Source organism: Acyrthosiphon pisum, chromosome X, assembly GCF_005508785.2.
Source record: "Acyrthosiphon pisum isolate AL4f chromosome X, pea_aphid_22Mar2018_4r6ur, whole genome shotgun sequence".
NCBI classification, from domain to species: domain Eukaryota; kingdom Metazoa; phylum Arthropoda; class Insecta; order Hemiptera; family Aphididae; genus Acyrthosiphon; species Acyrthosiphon pisum.
Genome location: NC_042493.1, coordinates 85,264,614 through 85,284,322, shown reverse-complemented (window position 1 = coordinate 85,284,322; position 19,709 = coordinate 85,264,614). Strand labels below are relative to the sequence as shown.

Below are 19,709 nucleotides of genomic sequence, written 5' to 3'. Positions count from 1 at the left end.
AAATTATGATGATTCGTGGGAGAATAACTGACAAAAATCCAAAAATATTAAAGGAAAAAAATATGCAATGCATAGAAATCACGCTCTAGTTATAATATTACAGTGATTTGACCTATTATACGTTTTTTAGATAATAACATTATCTGTGCTTAAGCGTTTCATTTTATTTGATATTTTAATTTTCAAGCAAAACATAAACATTTTTATTATTGATATTTCACATACCCTTATCGTATTTGAAAATGAAAATATTGAAAAATCGACAACGCTTAAGCACAGATAATGTTCTTACCTAAAAGTTTATAATAGGTCGATTTACTCTATACTCTGTTCAAAATAAGAACATGACTCGGCGGCGACCAGTTTTTGTCAGGTGGCGATCAGACATATGGTAAGACGCTGTCTCCACTATGGCAACGTGTCGGGCACTGCCACGGAACAAAGCCACGCCCATTCGCACAACTCGGACGCTGAGTCACATTCTTATTTTGAACAGAGTATAGTATCAAAACTAACAGCACACTATTGAAACTAGTGTACGACAATTTGATATGTCGTGCGTGTGCAAGACGGAGACAACAAATGAATGGGTAGCATCCTCTTAATTCATAGGTATATATTTGTGTTTAGGATTTTTACAAATATTGATTGTTTACACAGATATTTTCAATGGGAGGAGTTATATAAAAGAATTATTTGTAGGTATATGTACATATTATATCAAAATGTTTTTTGAATTTAATTAATTGTTATACATATAGTAAAAAAAATACCCCCCTCGTATATACGCTATTTGGAAGTACATTATTTTTATCAAATAAAAATAGACCATAATATTATATTATATTATATTACGACTTAACTTTTCAAATATATTGTGCACATATTATCCCAGAACAATTTGTTTGCTTTTTTTGTTCTTTGTGGGGTGGTAGTAAAAAGTTCAATAAAACATAATGTTACATTATATCACCTTGACCTTGTTGCTCATTAAATTACTTAAATCCATCATAATTACTAACTAGCCACTAAGGTGATGTAAACTAGGTACATACATTCAATATTCTTTTAAATATAAAATTGAATTAAATTTAAGCTTATTTATTGTATCATTTACATATTTTATATTATTGACTTTATTAATAAAATATAATAAGAAGAAAATCTCTAAATTAAAAAGCCGACATACTCAATACTCTTAATGTATGATTTATAATAATACGTATCTATTTATTTAATATGTATTTGTTTAAGTCGAGGTTTAAGTAGAATAATATCATTCACAATAAGAGTTTTTTAAATTATCTATAACATAGTTAGGTACCTATATATTATATTTTATAAATAAAGAACGGTTATAAAATATAATTTTCAGACTAAGCATGGATAACACTAAGTTATGGATTGGTGTAGTTAAATAGCTAAGCCGCTTAATTTCAAAGGTTTATTTAAATTATTACATGTCATCATCATAAAAAATTGTATTCAGCTGTTCAATATGTTTGAGTTTTAAAGATAATTATTAAATATTAAATTAGGTAGTCTAAAATTCCATTGATATTAATTTCTTAGTTGTGCCTACCTATCTTGCTATTTTTGTGAAATAAACCTTATGGACCACTTGATATTAGAACAAATTATTTAAATATTAATAATACAACTATGAATTTATATGTGTCTGCAATCTGTGCTTCCACATGTTATTGATATATATTTAAATTTGAGTGTTATTTAATAGTTTAATTAAAAATGTAGTTAACAATACCTAATTTATGTAAAAATATTGTTTAGATATTATTTTAGTGTTAACAAAATTTTGTGGGCAGGAACATTTGCTAAATTCAGTCATGTTGATGATTACAATCATAAATCATACTAGGTACTAAGTGGATGTCAGTGGCCAGAACATAATTTTGTTTTCTCTGACACACAACACAGACAAAATGTGATATGGGTTTTCATGGTTTGATTACTCTTACAGTAAAATCACCTATTACAAAAATTATAGAAGACTATATTTTTAAGGATTTGAATTACCTATTGGTTTTGTATTTTATTTATTAATTTGTTTAAAATATGATTTAAAAAATAAAAATAATTTGTAATTTTAAATGAATACCTACCTATTAAATTGTTTGAGAAAATATTTAGATAACTGATAAATCCTTGTCAATCCATCAAAAACATTTTTTTTTTTATAATTTTTGTTTTAGTTGATTTTGTTCTAAATTGCTGAAAAACTACAAAAAAAACTTATGTTTTGTGTTTTGTGTGTCTAAGTTGTCGCATGTGGGCCAGAGAGAGAAAAAAAATGCTCCGACATCCTCTTAAAGAATAAATGGTATTATAAAATAATGCGTACTATTTTTAATTCACTTCTAAATAGTTGAATTCAAAAATATGCGGCTAAATATTTTTTTGTTTGTCAATTACAAATTAAAATATTCTTTTGAAAAACAGAACACTAAGTTTTGACCATATAGTAATATTATTGATGAATTTTTACATTTACGAAATACTGACAATGGTAGGAGAGAAGTCCCATGACGTCAATAATGAATTCGTCATATTGGTATTTCCCGTCACCACATACCTGTCACCAGCGCCACTAGCTAATGAGTATAACAAAAACTTTCTCTACGTGTTAAACTGACCACTCTAGTCTGAAATAACTGTTACACCGGATTTATTTAATAGATTTTTGTATAAGGCTCTTTAAAAATGAATTATACATAATACCATATTTCGGTATTTGGTTTAATGTTTTGTTTTTGTTTTTGTATAAAGACTGTAGTAGTAACTAGTAAGTTCATAGTAAGTTTATTAATTTTTATCGAGGATTTTTTCCTGAAATTAAGCTCAGTAGTCCAAACTAAAATTAAGTCAACTTTTATTGCATTGCTCATTATAATAAATGCAAATACGTATTATATTTTACTGTTTAAGTCTTAAATAAGCATTTTAAATAAATAAAAGGAACGTCTTCCTAATCAACAAATATTTACGTCTTTACCAATGAAGTTAATAAATTAAATTACAACAAATATTTTTTTTTATCTTTTCTTCAATCATAATAATATACTAATAAAAAATAGTGCAAGTAGGTAACTGCTCTGCCGAACAGTAGGTGTTGAGTGTGCCTCATCATTGACTATTGAGTAAAATGTCGCAAGGTATACAGGTCACTGCAATGGATGTGTTAAATTTGAATTCAATGATATATCATTGCATATATAAAAATCGATTCATAGTGAAAATGGTCGGCTCTTATTACTATAAGTATATATTTTATTATATATTTATATTGGTATCATAGTAATTTATTTTCCTATCATTAATAATATTGTAAGTAGGTAGCTTAAAATAATTTTTCCCGAAAACATCGCATTTATTTTATTATATTTTTACATAGTATTTACCTATATACTTTATATTATATATATAATAGTTATAAACGTTTTATTCAATGCCGACTTACCGTGGAATGGTGTGAATATAGGTTCGTGGTAAGTCAAATAATATTTTTGATTGATAACAAAATACCAAACTTAAATCGTTATTCTTTGTTTAAATGTCCAATGACGTCCACATTTCAAAGATTTTTGAGTTTCAGTAAGAACTATAAAAATTGAACATATTATATGTTTTTATACAAAGTAATTTTTAATTTGACAAATATTATCAGAATTTGAACTTTAAGTTCGAATTTTGACAAAACTAAAATTAATTGATTTTGTTGTTTAAAATTTATAAAATGTTCAACTTTTATAGCTAAGAATTGAAAATTTAATACAAGGTTCCACTTAAATAGGTAAATAAATGACTTCATTCACAATAATATCATCAAATATACTTAGTTATATATCATATGCTTACTGTCCGTCTCCGCTCATAATCGTTTTGTCGTATACAATGATATTATATCATTGAATTCAAATGTAACACTATCCATTACAGTGATCCACTTGTAACTTTCTGTACGGCACAGTGACACCCACTTACCCACCTATTCAGGGTTCTGTACGGTAAAACGGGACAATATTACTAAGACTCTGCCGTCCTTCCGTCTGCCACCAGGCTAGCAGGCTGTATCTCACGAACCGTGAAAGTAAGACAGTTGAAATTTTCACTGATGATGTTGTTGAATATATTATAGATAATGGTACAGAACCCTTCGTGCGCGAGTCCGACTCGCACTTGGCGGGTTTTTTTATTTATGTTTAACTATTCACCAACATATTGACAAAAATCATTATTTTGTTAAGAATATTCAAATATATTCAATGATAATTTTGCAATAAATAAGATAAAATAGATAACGATTTTTTATATACTGCCATATCGGTTATACAATGTAGTGCAGCGTTTCTTAAACTTTTTTATTCGTGGAACCTCTTTTTATGTCCACTTTCAACCTGGAACTCCTAATTTTTTTTTTAGCTTTTTAGTTTTTTCTATTAAGCTTTCAACAATGAGTTATTACAGCTCGATAATTAGAACCGCTACTTTGTTTCATTAGTTTTAATGCATACATTTATGATTTATGCAAAGATTATTTGCATTAAAAAATATGTCTATACTGTATTTAATTAAATGTAAATATTAGGACTTCACAAATATAAAGCATTAAAGCTTTCATAAAAAAAAGCACTTAAGTTTCGCGGAACCCTGAAGTAACCTCCACAGTTTATAAGAAACGCTGAACTAGTTAGTGTACTCTAATGAGTATAGATGTTATTGTTGGTTCATTTGTTTATTTTGTATAGTTAAAAATTTTAAATGAATAGAATACTACAAGTTTTTTGTTTAATGTTTGATGATTTTTAACACATTTTGTTAAAATTAACATAATTAATACTTACATATTTTGAATTTTTTATTGCATAAAAATTCGTGCCCTAGTCATAAATCAACTGTTGCTCCCGATGGAAATCATTTTGTTTTTTTTGTTAATATCAATTTTATCTTTAGTTATTTCAACTAATTCGTGAATTCCTAAAATACTCGAACACCTTATACTAATTTTTATGGTAGGCGTTAATTCGGGTACACCGAAAAAAAACCACGCAAAAAAAATCAAAATGATAATATAATAAATATAATAGATTTATAATTAACATAATATAAGTAATACATAAATATAGTTGTAGTAGGTATAAATGTATAATCACAGAATAGAATATAAATCCATTTATCTATTTGCTATGTTATCAATATTATAATCTATGATGTTATGAAGCTTAAATGCTAGTAAAATTGTTATAATGCTCCGTATATAAAATAAAAATATGAATTATAAATGTAATAAATAATATTTATATCACCAGTAGTATTATCAATGTTGTTTTATAATGTTAGCATACTAGATAGGTTATTAATTTTCATATTTTACAATATTATATTAAATTTAGAACTTTGAAAAGAAAACTTTGCAAGACGCGTGACACAAGAATACAATTCAGTAAAGTTATAGTCAGCACAATGATCAATATTGTATTTAAGTATTTTTATATAATATTCTTATTCCCTCAATCTCTTGCCAAATTAACTTTTCAGACTTATCTAATTAGTGTTGAGTAATTTTAATTTTTTGAAAGCAATATAGCATTTATCTTTTGCAATATGCCAATATAGTATATCTACAGGGAATTTCTGAAACTATAATTCATGTAATTACAAATTAAACTAATTTTTATGTGCAGAGTGATCATGACTTAAATTATATAATTTACTTATTACTTATCGGTAGTAAATTTATCAATATAATATAAATATATTTCCCTAGCGTGATATCGAAATTTGTCAAATAATAATTACTAATTATTATCTTTTGCGTTCATTATTGAAGTGCATTTTTAATCTACTTTTTATAATACATTACAATTATAAAAATAATGTCACATCGTACTTTATAACATTATCAAAGATATGAATTAAGGAATTATCAATTAACGTTAATGACTAGTCAATAACGATATTTCCGATTAAATTAGTATAATAAACCAATTTAAATATTATGTTAAACAAAATTATCAACATTGTCTTCCAGTAGTAGACATTAAAGTAAACAGATAATTTCTTAGTTGGCTAGTCATATAGTTGTAAATGTATTAACAAAATATTTGATTTTTACAACGTTGCCAGTATTTACGGTTAATGCTTAGGTACTATATCTAGGCATTGGGATTGACAGTGGCCCCGCTAGGGCTCCGTGTAGTGAGAAGGCCCTACATTTAAAGTTAAAGGCCTTAAGTTAAAGCCCGGATTAAGGATCAATTGGGCCCCGGGACACCATACACTTAGTTGGCCCCCTTTCAATTCTAACTTCAAAATAATTGTATCATTACGACTTTAATTTATTGTATAATTTTTTACTATACAAACATATAGTATATACAGAGTGTATCTTATGTCATTGTAGGCGGGTTTTTTTTAACAATTACCTATGGATCGATATTCAATGATATGGAATTTTGTTAAAACAAAAAAAGACGTGTTTCTTTATTTTTGATAAGCAATTTTTGATAACATTTTTAAACACGCAGTTGTACCAATAATAAAATTGACTTTATTTTTTCAAATGGTAATCACTATATTTTTTGATAGATTCTGGCAAAACTTTTTTTCTGAACATTTTGACAGCCAAATGATCAATTTTGGTTGGCTAGGTTATTAACTATGGTCCTTTAAAGTTTAGTATAATATATGCATTAATATTTTTAACTAAAATACCTAATTTACAAGAGGTCAATAATTTTTTCTTATAGCTACCTTTTTATACCTATACAGTTAAATCGGTAATCTAAAATGGTCAATAAAAAAAATTGTTGGCAAACATAGTTCATTATTTATAGTAATTTTTCGTAATATAAAATTGAGAACAATTTTATTTTATAATTCTTAATAATAATTTACCTACCTACCTACAATAATTTTTTTTTTTTTAAACTATTGGACGCGTTAAAAAATATATGTTGAGGATAGAGATGGGCCCTCAAAATCAATGGGCCCCGGCACCGTGACCTCTTAATCCGGACTTGCTTAAGTTAGGACTCAGAAAATTTTATTTGCCCAGGAGGCCCAGAAAACCTTCGGTCGTCACTGAGGTTTGACGATATTATCGTCTACGCACCTAGTGTTTGATATTCTTGTATTTTGATATTGGCTAGCCATTTGCGTTATTACCTAAATTAAATCATTGACGGTAACATATTATATACTTTAATACTTATATTTATTGTTTATATATATATACTTAATGTATATTATATAAATGTACAAAGTGTCCGCGTTCTGAAATTAACATTTTTCCCGACTGTACAAAGTGACAGCTTACCTAAAAATACACCTATACGGCTATACGCGTTTTAAGTTTTAACGTACTGACACGAGTCTTACTCCGATAATTATTTTGAAAACCCATTTGAATTTAATATGAAGTATATTTTAAATCTTTCGACAGCGAGCGTGGCATCAGCATGCACGTGCCCTAAAACGCCAAACACCGAAATTATTTCATGGAAACAACCCGAAAAAATTTCTAGACATTTCACTTGAAAAAAAATACAGTTTTAAAATTGTTTTTTTTTTAATTCTGACTTATAAGATTCCAAATTGACTTCATAATACATTCAGAATTATTATCGGAATAAAACCCAAGTCCGTACGTTGGAAACTTGGAACGCGTTATTTTGATCCTAAAAACCAGTGGCGTACATAGCTATTTTCAATAGGTGGGGGGTTACATTAAAAATTATATACATAAAAACATTATACATAAATACATGGCTTAGCGGAAAAAAAACCCACTGAAAAAAAGCCCACGGATAAAAAATCCACCTAAAGTAATTTAAATATAAATATATATATTTATATATTTTGGTGAAAATGTAGGTAATAAACTAATAAATATATATTTGAACATATAATCACAAGTTAAAAATGTATTATGACAACTCCCCCCCCCCCCGTGTGTATGCCACTGATAAAAATAGTAGTGTGGAATCCCCTTAATTAATTTAGGTAGGTCCATTTAAATAATTGATTGCCAGTAATAACAAGAGTTTGTTTTTCTTGTGTTAAAAAAGAGCGCATTCAACTATGCAAGTTTTTATATTTTAAGTAAATTAAAATGAACGCTCACTACTGTCTACTATAATTCGTGCGTGGAATTGCACAAGTTTTTTTCGGTATCGAGTAAGGGTTCTTGCACCACATACACATGCGTAAATCAGGGCCTGTTGCGTTCTCTTAAAATATTTTTTCTACCTACCTATTAGTTGAGCCCGAGAAGACTAAAATAATTATATTAATTATATGTTTATAAATATTTTCTACTAAATATTTCTTCATTTATTTAAAAAAAATATTTGAATATTTCTTTTACAAATTAATGTAGGTATTGTGTTTATGTATATTACTTTGAATAGGTATATATACTTTTTTTTTAACAATGAAGTCAAGAGTTCATGACATTGTTTTAATATAAACGTATATGTATTCAGTAAATTAGTATTTGCACCGATGAAATAACTTTATCATTGGTTATAAATTATGATAAACTGTCGATAATGTCTTACAGTAAATAATAATCAACCAGTATAAAACTGTTATATATAGGTAGTAGATACCTCTAATTAATAACATTTAAATATATTATAATATATTATACATTAATATATTTTTAAACCATTTTGAGTTGATAACAGACGACACTGTACATGGGTATAACAAATAGGTTAGGTATCATTTATATTATAATATTTGCATTAGAAATTTGTATCAAAAATATCAGAAACAACTCTACTCACGAAACAATCGGTGCATTTAAGTATTAAAACTATAGTAGTTTTGACTTAACTTTTATAAAGATGAAACTGTGAATAGATATTTCTATAATTGAATTCTATATTTAAATTAAAATTTTTATTTTCACTTCGTACCGACACATTTTATTTTTAAATTTAAAAAATAATTAATTAGGTTTTTCTTTCATCTTTGAGAGGCGGAGAGGGTCGAAAGTATAAGTATTTAGTACTTTTAAATGTAACTGAGAAATATAACAAACAATTAAGCCATTAAGGATCAACAAGATTTTTTACGAAATACCAGTTACTCAAATTTTCTAAACATGATAAATTAATTATAAATATATCCCTACTTTTTTTGAGCTATTTGAAAATTTTTGACATTTTCGATTTTTTTTTCGTAAATGTCCATAAAAAAGTTTCTTTTGGTCAAATATGTTGGAAATTTAATTTAATACAAGATTCTTCACAAGTTTTTCAATTACCAATTAAAAAATATCAATTATACAGCTAATTTTATAAAAATACAATATTTTTTTAGAAGCGTTTAAGAACAGTAAAATTGCTTCTAACTTCAACTTCGAGGGTGATATCAAGTTTAAAGTTGGATCTAGTTTGTTTAGTTGGAGGTTAAAAGTAAATAATTCTCAGCACCCACTTTCGAAATCAACGAAAAAATAACTGGGGAAGTTGCTGTGGCGTTGAGTATTTCTCTAAATTGAACAAGGTCATTGTAATAGATGTTTTAAATTTTAATTCAACGGCAAATCATTGTTCACAAAAAACGATTCAGAGCCGAGACGTTTGGTCAGCCTTTCTACAATATAATAATTTACTGAATCAATAGTGAGCTAATGGTTCCATGTATGATTTAGTGGTCTATTACATTTTAGTAAACCATTAAATTAATACATTTTTATGCAACTCGGCAACATATACGTGTGTTTTATTATATATTTATATTATTAATTGGTAATTTATTACCACTATTAGTAATGTAGTAGGCTTAATTAACTATTAGTAATACCGAAAATATTGTATTTATTATAGTATTATTGATTATTAAAATAGTACCTACCTATATATATTTTATTTATATATAGGTACAGTGAAACTTTCGTTAACGGTCACCTCTATAGGACGGTCACTTCTATGTAACAGTCAATTTGTTTGGTCCCATCGAGTGTATCCTAGTGTTATTCTACCTCTGTAGGACGGGCACCTATAAATAGCGGTCATTATTTACAGTATCTTCGGTGACCGTTATATAAAAGTTCTACTGTATTATTATTATTCGGTTTTTATTTAATACCGGCTTAATATGGAATGGTGTGAATATAGTCTGTGTTATAAGGCAATACTTAATAATTAATCTAAATATTTTGAAAATGTCAATGTGTATAGAAAAATATAATAGTATATGTAAAAGTACCAAGTTTCCATTAATAATATTTTTAAATCACAACAATTGAATATCCTTAAAAAATTTTTTAAAAAACTAAACTTCAAATATTTATAAAAAAAATAGTGAAAAAAATGTTGTTTATTATATATATGTTGTAAAAATCTAATTTATAGATATTTGAAGTTAGCGAAGTTTATCACGTTTTGTTTCCACTCATGTTGATAATAGAAACCTCATAGGGAAGTTCTATAGCTAAATGTATATGTTGTGAAATGTGGCTAAATATTGGAAATGCTAGCAAAAATGTTGGGAGTATTTAAAAGACTTCAAAAGTTAAACAATAATTTAATACTTCAGAAGAGGTGGAGCTACGGGAGGGCTTATGGGGACAAGACCTTAACCCTCCCAAATATAAAATTAGCCCCCCTACTTCATATTTATTGTAGGTACCTAAGCATATTTCATTTATTTATTTATATAAATAATAAAGTTTTTCGGCCCCTTCAATTAAGCTTATTAATCTCCGCTAATGATTTACTTACAATATTCACAATAGATAATCACTAATGACTAGTTATCAGTTAACACATTATGCTTCCTTGAGTATTTTTTTCGTTCGATATAATATTTTACATAAAATACTGACAAGTAGGAACCTAGGCAATATTAAAATATTTTTAATAACTGACCAATGACCATAGTGACTATTGTACTTGTGTAATTATGATATTATGCCTCTTATATTTTAGCCTAAATTAAAGGTTCAACATTTTAAGTATAATTATTAAAATGTATGTTATATTTAAGTTGTATTTATATTATAAGTTATATTTAACTTAGTTTATATGGATCGAAAGTCAACGGATGAACACGGATTGAAAAAACTCTTAAAATACCAGTGACTGCTATAATAATGTTAAAACTTTATATGTAATATTATTATAAGACATTAAGACTTTTCAATATAATGTATCCGTCATCATATTCAATCAATCCTAAGCCTAACAATATTATAAATATAGCTCACGTAGTTAATTCAATACGTAGGTATTCCGCATACGTATAATTTAAAAAAAAAATTGATCAAAAATAAAGTTACGTAGTATTATGTAAGTAAAATGAAGAGTTGTGTAATAATTAAATATATATATATTTTAAAATAATATACAATTGTTGATCACGTTATTACTATTATTATTAGTACCGGTTTGTCGTGCGGATATGTGTTCGCCACTCGCGATGGTAATAATAATCATATTATAATAATAATTATCTACCATTGACTCATACACGATTCCGAGGATACTAGGAAAAAATAAATATATTATCGCTGACTATGCTTGCGTGGTTAGCGGCGGCGGCGGTTACCCGTATTTTAAAATAATATATATAATGCGCGTATCTGCGGTACAAGACGACAAACATTCGCGAATCGTGTCGTCGTGACGTAAATCCGTTTGCCGGTGAGTCACGCGGCGGCGGCTGTCCGGATTTACTGGGCGCGTCATCGGCGGCGGACCAAGTGGTTTTGCGGGTACCGTTGAATTAGTGGGTAGTGGTGGTAGCGAATAGTGGCCGTCGAGCGTACACAAAGTTCCATTCACCAGTACCGCCACCACCGATCGTACCACTACCGCTGTGCCCTCCACACCCGTCCATGGACCGCCGCCGTCGCGCAAGCCCGCTTTACGGTTTTCCCACTCCGTCCGAAGTATCTCGTATTGTTCGCACCCGTCACCCACTGCGCCACAACAATATACTACGCGAGATGTTTTTTACTCATTCAGTGTACTCTTGAAGTCTCGACTCGACAGTCGATTGCCGTAGCCAATCCATCTTCCGCGTCGACACTACACCGGTGTGCAATCGTATCGCGGTTTCCGTCCGTTCGATTTCGCGCAGTTTTTGGATTTTCTCGCCTAATACAACGGCGCGCACTCCTATTAACCGTACCATTTACACTTTTGCAATCGATAAGACCGAACACACATTTTACCGATCAATTTTTAAAATATTATGCTTCAATCCGCACAAATGGTACCTTCGTCCGATATCTACAACGATTTGAGCGAGTCCGTTTGCCGCGATTGTTTGGACCCTGTTGGTGCGTGCACTTGTAGCTGGCAAATCATGCAGTTGGACGCCAGCTACAGCATTTACACCACGTTAAACGATGACATGACCAAACGACCGACCTCCACTACGTCTTCGTTCCTTGGCGACACGCATAAGGTTGATATTATAATATATAAAATGTGTTTTGAATATTTTAAGCAGTTAGGTACCTATTATTTTGCTGTAAAAGCGGTTCACTCGTACGTTAACGATGCCGGATTCGGGAGTAGTGGGCTACGTTAGTCCCGCGAGTGAGCCCATATAGCTTAATAGAGTTTAATTTATCGCGGGCGTTCAATATTCGAGGGCACAGTGATATAGTATATATGTATATTTTTTTATTCAAGTAAAACATATATGTATAATTATTTAACAATGACATTTTCCATCCCACTCTCCCTAGGATTTGTTAATTTATAGTAAACATAAAATATATTAATAGGTATAAATAAATAATAATAATATTAGGTATGTACCAATATTGGCTATATTAATTAATACCCATAATAAATTTGTTTATTGTGATTCGTGACTAATACCTTGTAAATAGGCAAAACATTTTTCTCGGAAATTATAAACGATTTTGATAGGTAGATATTTTACTATTAATTGTTAGTTAACAGATATAGATACTAAACTTTAAGGAATTAAAAAAAAAAAAATGTGAAATTTGTCTTTATCAAAATACCACGCAGTTAAAAAACTAATCTGTACATTTTATTAATATAGTTGTAAAAGCAAAAAATGACTGGACACTCGGTATCATTAACTTTTCAGCCTATCTGAATTATTTATTCTGGTTGAATGGCTGATGTGTATAATAGGGGAAAATACACATTATTAAGTACCTAATTCATTTTAATTGCAGCACGATAGAAATGCGCAATTTTAATCTTATCAGAACCAGTGGGTACTCCACGATATCTATTTATCATGGAAATAATCAATTTTTTCATTTTTAAAAAAATTTAAGTATCGATACTCTAAATTAATCTTCAAATTTTGAAGATGGTAAGTTTAAAGAATAATTTAATAAAAAAAAAACCGCAATAATATAAAATCTAAAATTGTAAAAACTACTCAACAATATTATATTGTCATATTATCCTCTTACATAAACAATAAATATAATAAACTTAAAACTTCTGAACTTGAGATCTTAAATTATTGAGTGTTTGATAATAATAAAATTTGAATTACTTATAATATAATATATAAATATATAAATATATAAATATATTATAGGTACTAATAAGTTTAACAATAAATTTAAATTAATATTCTGTATTAAGTAGGTACCTAGATTATATTTTTTAAAGGAAATAAATAATTTGTAATAAATTAAATTTTGTTCTATGAATTTTTAATTTTTCGCCTTGAAAGTTTTAATTGGATAAAGGATTATTGTACAAAATGTTGTTAAAACATTGCTTATCCTGATTTTGTTAAAGTATTGTGTTTTTGAAATGTTTGTATTCAAATTTAATGATCTTATTTAAGTTATGTATAATACAAATAATTTGTAAATACCAATAATTAGTAGTTAGTATATAACAAACACATGTAATTTAATTTGTATTATTTTTATAGTTAAAAATATTTTTTTTTTGTTTCTAGTTGGATGGTCTCAATTGTGGTGGAATACCTACACGTACAACACCAACTTTAACACCAACCACACTTCGTACCATAGCTGCCGATATAGCTAATTTGTCACCTGGTCCATCTGAAAATTTTGCAGCTGCAGCTTCTGACCTGCATCATCTTGTGTCGTCTTCATGTTCTACCATGAGCACATCAACTTTAGGGGCTTCTGATCGTACCGATTTACAAGAACGTGTTAATATACATAATCTAAGCAATCAAACAATAAGTCTTCAAAGCATAAATAATCAACAAATTAGTCTCAATAATTTACAAAACCACCAAAATGTAAATCAAAACACTTTAAACCAACAGCAGCGTAATGATTATAATAATTCTTTTTCAACGGCTGCATCAAGGCAGGCTGGTTTTGTGCCACCACTAGTATTGCAAATCAATTCCACTAACCCCATTGCTCAACAATCATCAGGTATATATGTTATATTTATACTTATTAAATATTAAATTTATTAGTTAACTAATACATTTTTTTTTACATAGGTTCAACAATCTTATTAAACAACAACACCAGTTCTGGTTCAAGCTCTATATTTAGTGCAAAAGGTTCATCTACTTCAGCATCATCTTCACACTGGCAAGGAGTAGTAGTTACCCAAAGACCTCAAAATAGAGCACGAAGTATAACAAAACGACAATTTACTGATGATGAAGATGGCGATGATGATTATGATTCTGCAGCTGATGATGGAACAGACAGTAGCGATACAACTTCTAGTAAAATGACACGCAAACAAAATAATAAAAATAACAAATCAAGTTCAAAAAATGGAAATAAAAATGAATTGAAGAATAGTTCAGGTGGTAGTCGTCGAACTAATAATAAAGACAACAAAATGGTAAGTTGAAATCTCCTTTATATAATTTTTAAAATTATGTAGCTTATATTATTTGGTTATTTACAATACCCGGTATTTTTTTAAACTAATATTTTAATAAATATTCCATAGCTTCATTTACACTTAGTGTACATAGGATTATTTATTTATTCTCAATATTTTTAGATGTCAGCTGAAGAAGAACAACGTAGACAGGTCCGAAGAGAACGTAACAAGCTGGCAGCAGCTCGTTGTCGTAAACGCAGGATGGACCATACCAATGAACTTTTAGAGGTATACTGCAAAATATTAAGTTTATAATAGGACATCACTTATTTATTTTTATCTTAAATAAATATGGCAGCAGTATGGGTTAACCTAAAGGTTTATGTTAACAGTAAATCATTATGAATTAGTTTAGTTAATTTTCAATTTTCCATTTTTTTTTTTTTAAAAGCAATAAATTGGAAATATAATCAAAATTCCTTCTAAATTTAAAATTGTTTAAATATATTAATATAAATATTTATAAACAAAAAAAAATTGGGGACAGAATGGCCGAGTGGACTAAGGCGTCGAACACCGACTCCGGTTTGATACCTCGGCCATGGGTGGGATTTTTCTTCAGGCAAGTCACGGTGTCGGAGATTAAGTGCTGCCATCCCCCCCCCCCCCAGGCATGGCAGATACCTATGGGTGCCCAAATCAAAAATTCTGCCAAAAACAAACACACACGTGTTCCTCCCCCTACCAACAAAAAACCTACAAACAAAACAAAAATATCTAATGGCCTAAGTTGCCGGGCTTAAGCTCAATAAAAAAAAAAAAAAAACAAGAAAAATATATAGGTTTGTGATGTCTTATAGCTATTAAGATACAAGAATACATTTTAATAGTAATTATTCTGTAAATGTTCACATATTTAGAATATTTCTATTTGTATAAAATTGTTGGAATATTGTATTATATACTCTTTATTAACTTTGTCATATTATATATTTGTTTAGGAAACTGGGCAGTTAGAAGATAAGAGGTTGAGGTTACAAGTGGAAATCCAAGGCCTTCGTCAACAAAAAACAGATCTACAACAGATGTTAGCTCAACATAAATGTGCTGTAAATATGAACAATGTGCAGTTATCAAATTCCGTTGCTACTGTAAATCATGCCACTACAATATTAGATTCAAATGAAATTTCTGAAACAAAACCTATCATATTAAGTAATCATCTATCATCAATTAAGGGAAGTCCTTTACAACAAAACATTAGTACAAACGCAGTGATCAATGATAATGATAGTAATAATGTTGATGATATTATAATAAAGCATGAAGATAATTCTATAATACAAACCGATATTGATTCCAAGGATTCCATAAATATTATTCCTACTACTGTAATGCAACAGCCTCATAGAAGACGACCCACTACACTATTGCAACTTAACAATGGTAATTTTGGTAATAGTAAAAAAATATCTGGAAATGGCTCTACGGGTGTAGTAGTATTGAATTTTGATTCGCTCATGGACGGTGGAACAGGATTAACACCCGTATCATCTAGTGGTGGAAGTGTACAAAATCATCATCAACAAGTTCAACATAATAGCACAGGGAATGGTGGTGTAAATACTGAAAATAACAGTGTTTTATCATAAAAAAAGTCACCATTAGTCAAATTAATTAGTCAACTCGAATTAGTCAGTCAACAAAGTATCACCAGAGTTGGGCAGGCAATAATTTTTAAAAATAATATTTTTCAACTAAGATATGGTTTTAGAGTGTTTTTTTTAATGAAATAAAGTCATGATCATAATTTATCTAGTCAAATATATTTATTGTAGCCATGATAATTTATAAACTATATAAAAATAATTATTATTTATGTTTCTGTTAAAATAAGCATTTATTAAGCATTGGAACTACCATAATTTGAATACTGAAAAATCTAACATATGAGATCTATTTTTATTTTCATCGGATTTTGAATTGTGCATGTTAAATGAATGATGAATATTAACTGGCCCAAGTGAATCTTGATTTTGTTGTCAAATAATATGCTCTTATTTCTTTTTATATAAATCAAGATTTAAAAATTCATTATACCTATATTAATTGAGTAAGACAAATTCTATAATTAATAGTTATAACATTATAATCACATCTACCCAACTCTGAGTACTAATTTTTATTTTTATTTGATAAGAGTTAATTTAATTTATATTATGAATATTTTATAGAGTATATTTATTTGGTACATTTATTTATTTTAGAAAATCAAGTTTTATTTCATTATATATGTTATGTACTTCTGTATATTAAAATATTTTCAAGTTAATTTAAAGCATGTCCAAAGAGGGAAACTTCAAAAGTAAATTAGTTGTATTTTTTAATAATACCATTGTGAATTATTTTGACTTTATAATTTAATTTTATGTTCTTTCTAACGCAATTTTTATATAATTTAGACATACTTGTTATATATACAATACAAAACATATAAGATATATTTGTATTTAATAGTAAATTTATTATTTTTAATTATTAGAACTTATGTATACTAAAGTGTATTTTAATTAAAAAAAAGATGAGTGTAATGTAACGATGAAAATACACTTCAGAATAATTAACATTTACAAAAACAAAGTGATATTTTTACATTCATCATTTTGAATTATCATAGTTGATTTTAATATTCTACTTAAATATAATATTGTATACAATTAAAATGTTACATTGATCCCATAAATCAGTTGTAAATTTTAAACGTTTTTTTTTTTTTTTTTTAATCATTTATTGTAAAAGATATTTATTTAACAAATTAAAAATATAGTAAAAAAATATAAAAACAATGTTTTTTCTTTCACACTTGCGTTTTAATGTATTGAAAGTTAGTAAAACTCTATATAAATGGTTATAATTTTTTTTTAAATGTTCTACTCTGTATAAGTACTTTGTTTTTAAGATATGGGCTAGATAGCGGGTTTTCTAAAAGTGCTCTACCCCCAAGACAACAACAAACTAAACATGGTTTAGGTTTACAAATAGACACAATTACTTGAGTATTTTAGAACAATTGTATGATTTGAGTAGTAGGTGGGGGCGTGCGGCACTTGATTACAGATCTCATAAGCTAACATAACCTTTAAGACTTATTATTACCCTTATACTTATTTATAATTTAACACAAAAACATCACAGAATCAATTTAACACAAAATCATCATAAAATAAATTTAACACAAGTTCAAAAAGCACTACTTTTTCATAATTTATCACAAAACATCAGTAAATTGTTTTTAACATAAAAAGATCATAAAATTATCCAAATAATAATTTATCATAGAATCATCAGAAAATTGATTAGCTTTTAAAAAAATAAAAATTATAATAAATAATGCAATGAATAAATTCTTTAAGCATAAATGTGTAAATAAATAAATAAGTCTCTGAGCTTAAGTCAATAGCAAAAAGAGACCAAACTTAAGGGATATAATAACCTTAAAAAAATTGATCTGATATAAAATTAGGAAAGGTCATAAAATTTGTGATTTAAATATTTCTGATATTAAATCTTTAGTAAAAAGTTATGATATAAAAAAATATTAAAATCTTGATCCCAGTAGTATCAAAAACCATGAGGAAAACAAAGAAAAATTAAAGAAATGTTTTTCACAAGACACAAGATTTTGATTGTTAAGAGAAACTCAAAAAAAAAAAAAAAAATTAGATACGTGATATTTTTATTTATATTATAAATTATTATTATTGGACGGTTTGGTCGTTTTCTATAAAAATTTATATTGATTTTAACCATGATTTGAATGCAATATTTGTAAGCAATTAATTTTCATTGTTTTTATTCACTTCGGATATTTCTATTTTAATTGTTCTGTGTTTATTATTATCATACGTTATAATTTTTTAGGCAATTCTTCTTTATTAACTTGTAAGTTTTTAGGTAGTTTTTGTGTAACATTATACATTCTTCAAAAATGTTTAAAAAAGCGTTTTATACTTCAAAACCCTTCTTAGATTTTAAAAGTATTCCTTTAACCCATTTATATATTTATCATCTATAATTACGATAATGTATTTATGACCTTTATTAGCTTTTAATAATAATTTATGATTATCTTTAACTGATATTTTATTTACTTTTAAGATTATTTCTAAGTTTGAAACTAAAGTATCATCTGTGTTCTTTTTTGGTCAATAGAAACAATATAAATTTGCTTTGTCAAGTATCGTTAATTCCTGTTTGTTCAAAATACCTTGTTTCATATTTTTTTCTAGCTGGTTGAAATAATTCATTAATTTCTATAATTTCTGAAGATTTAGAAATATTATCTTTATTTATATTACATCGTTTTCACAACAATAACCTTCTATAGCGTTTAATTTTTTTAATACATTTAGGAATACCTGTACTCCTTGTTTAAACTTCACATTTTTTGATTTTTTAATCAATTTATCTTTATAATAATAATATATTTATATATATATATATATCTAACTATATACCTATATGTGAAATGAAAATCTCTGTACAGACTAAACTCTGGAACTACTTATCAGATCTTCTTGATTTTTGTTTATAGACGAAAGAGTATTTCACTGAGAAGGTTTCTATGAAAGAAAATGTATGCTTATAAAGTTATAACATACTTAATGTTGGAAGCATTTAACAAAAAAATATGAATTGGGAAATTTCATAATACAATTTGACATTTTGACAAGTATATTATAAAGATGTATTATTTCATTAATAATCAAAAATAAAAATAATACGGTCAATGTGGGGGGGGGGGGACTTATAAGGTTATCTACATAGATATCTAAAAAATTCCAAATTAATCATATCACAATATCCATTAGGTACTTATAAAGCGTTATACATCAA

At 27.6% G+C, this 19,709-nt stretch overlaps 1 protein-coding gene across 6 annotated transcripts in view; it reads left to right on the top strand.

Annotated features, from left to right (window-relative positions):
* LOC100164827 (transcription factor kayak) overlaps window positions 1-16,830 on the top strand; it is a 20,126-nt gene extending 3,296 nt beyond the window's left edge. For 5 of the 6 annotated variants that reach the window (XM_016808498.2, XM_016808499.2, XM_016808496.2 and 2 more), the window contains exons 3-6: window positions 13,945-14,401; window positions 14,473-14,828; window positions 14,994-15,101; window positions 15,815-16,830. In XM_016808498.2, the coding sequence (XP_016663987.1) occupies window positions 13,945-14,401; window positions 14,473-14,828; window positions 14,994-15,101; window positions 15,815-16,465 (1,572 nt within the window). In that variant the 3' untranslated portion in view covers window positions 16,466-16,830. Of the gene's footprint in view, window positions 1-11,637; window positions 12,445-13,944; window positions 14,402-14,472; window positions 14,829-14,993; window positions 15,102-15,814 lie in introns of those variants that run through there. The other variant, XM_016808495.2, reaches the window with a different exon arrangement.
* The last annotated feature ends 2,879 nt before the right edge of the window (window positions 16,831-19,709 follow it).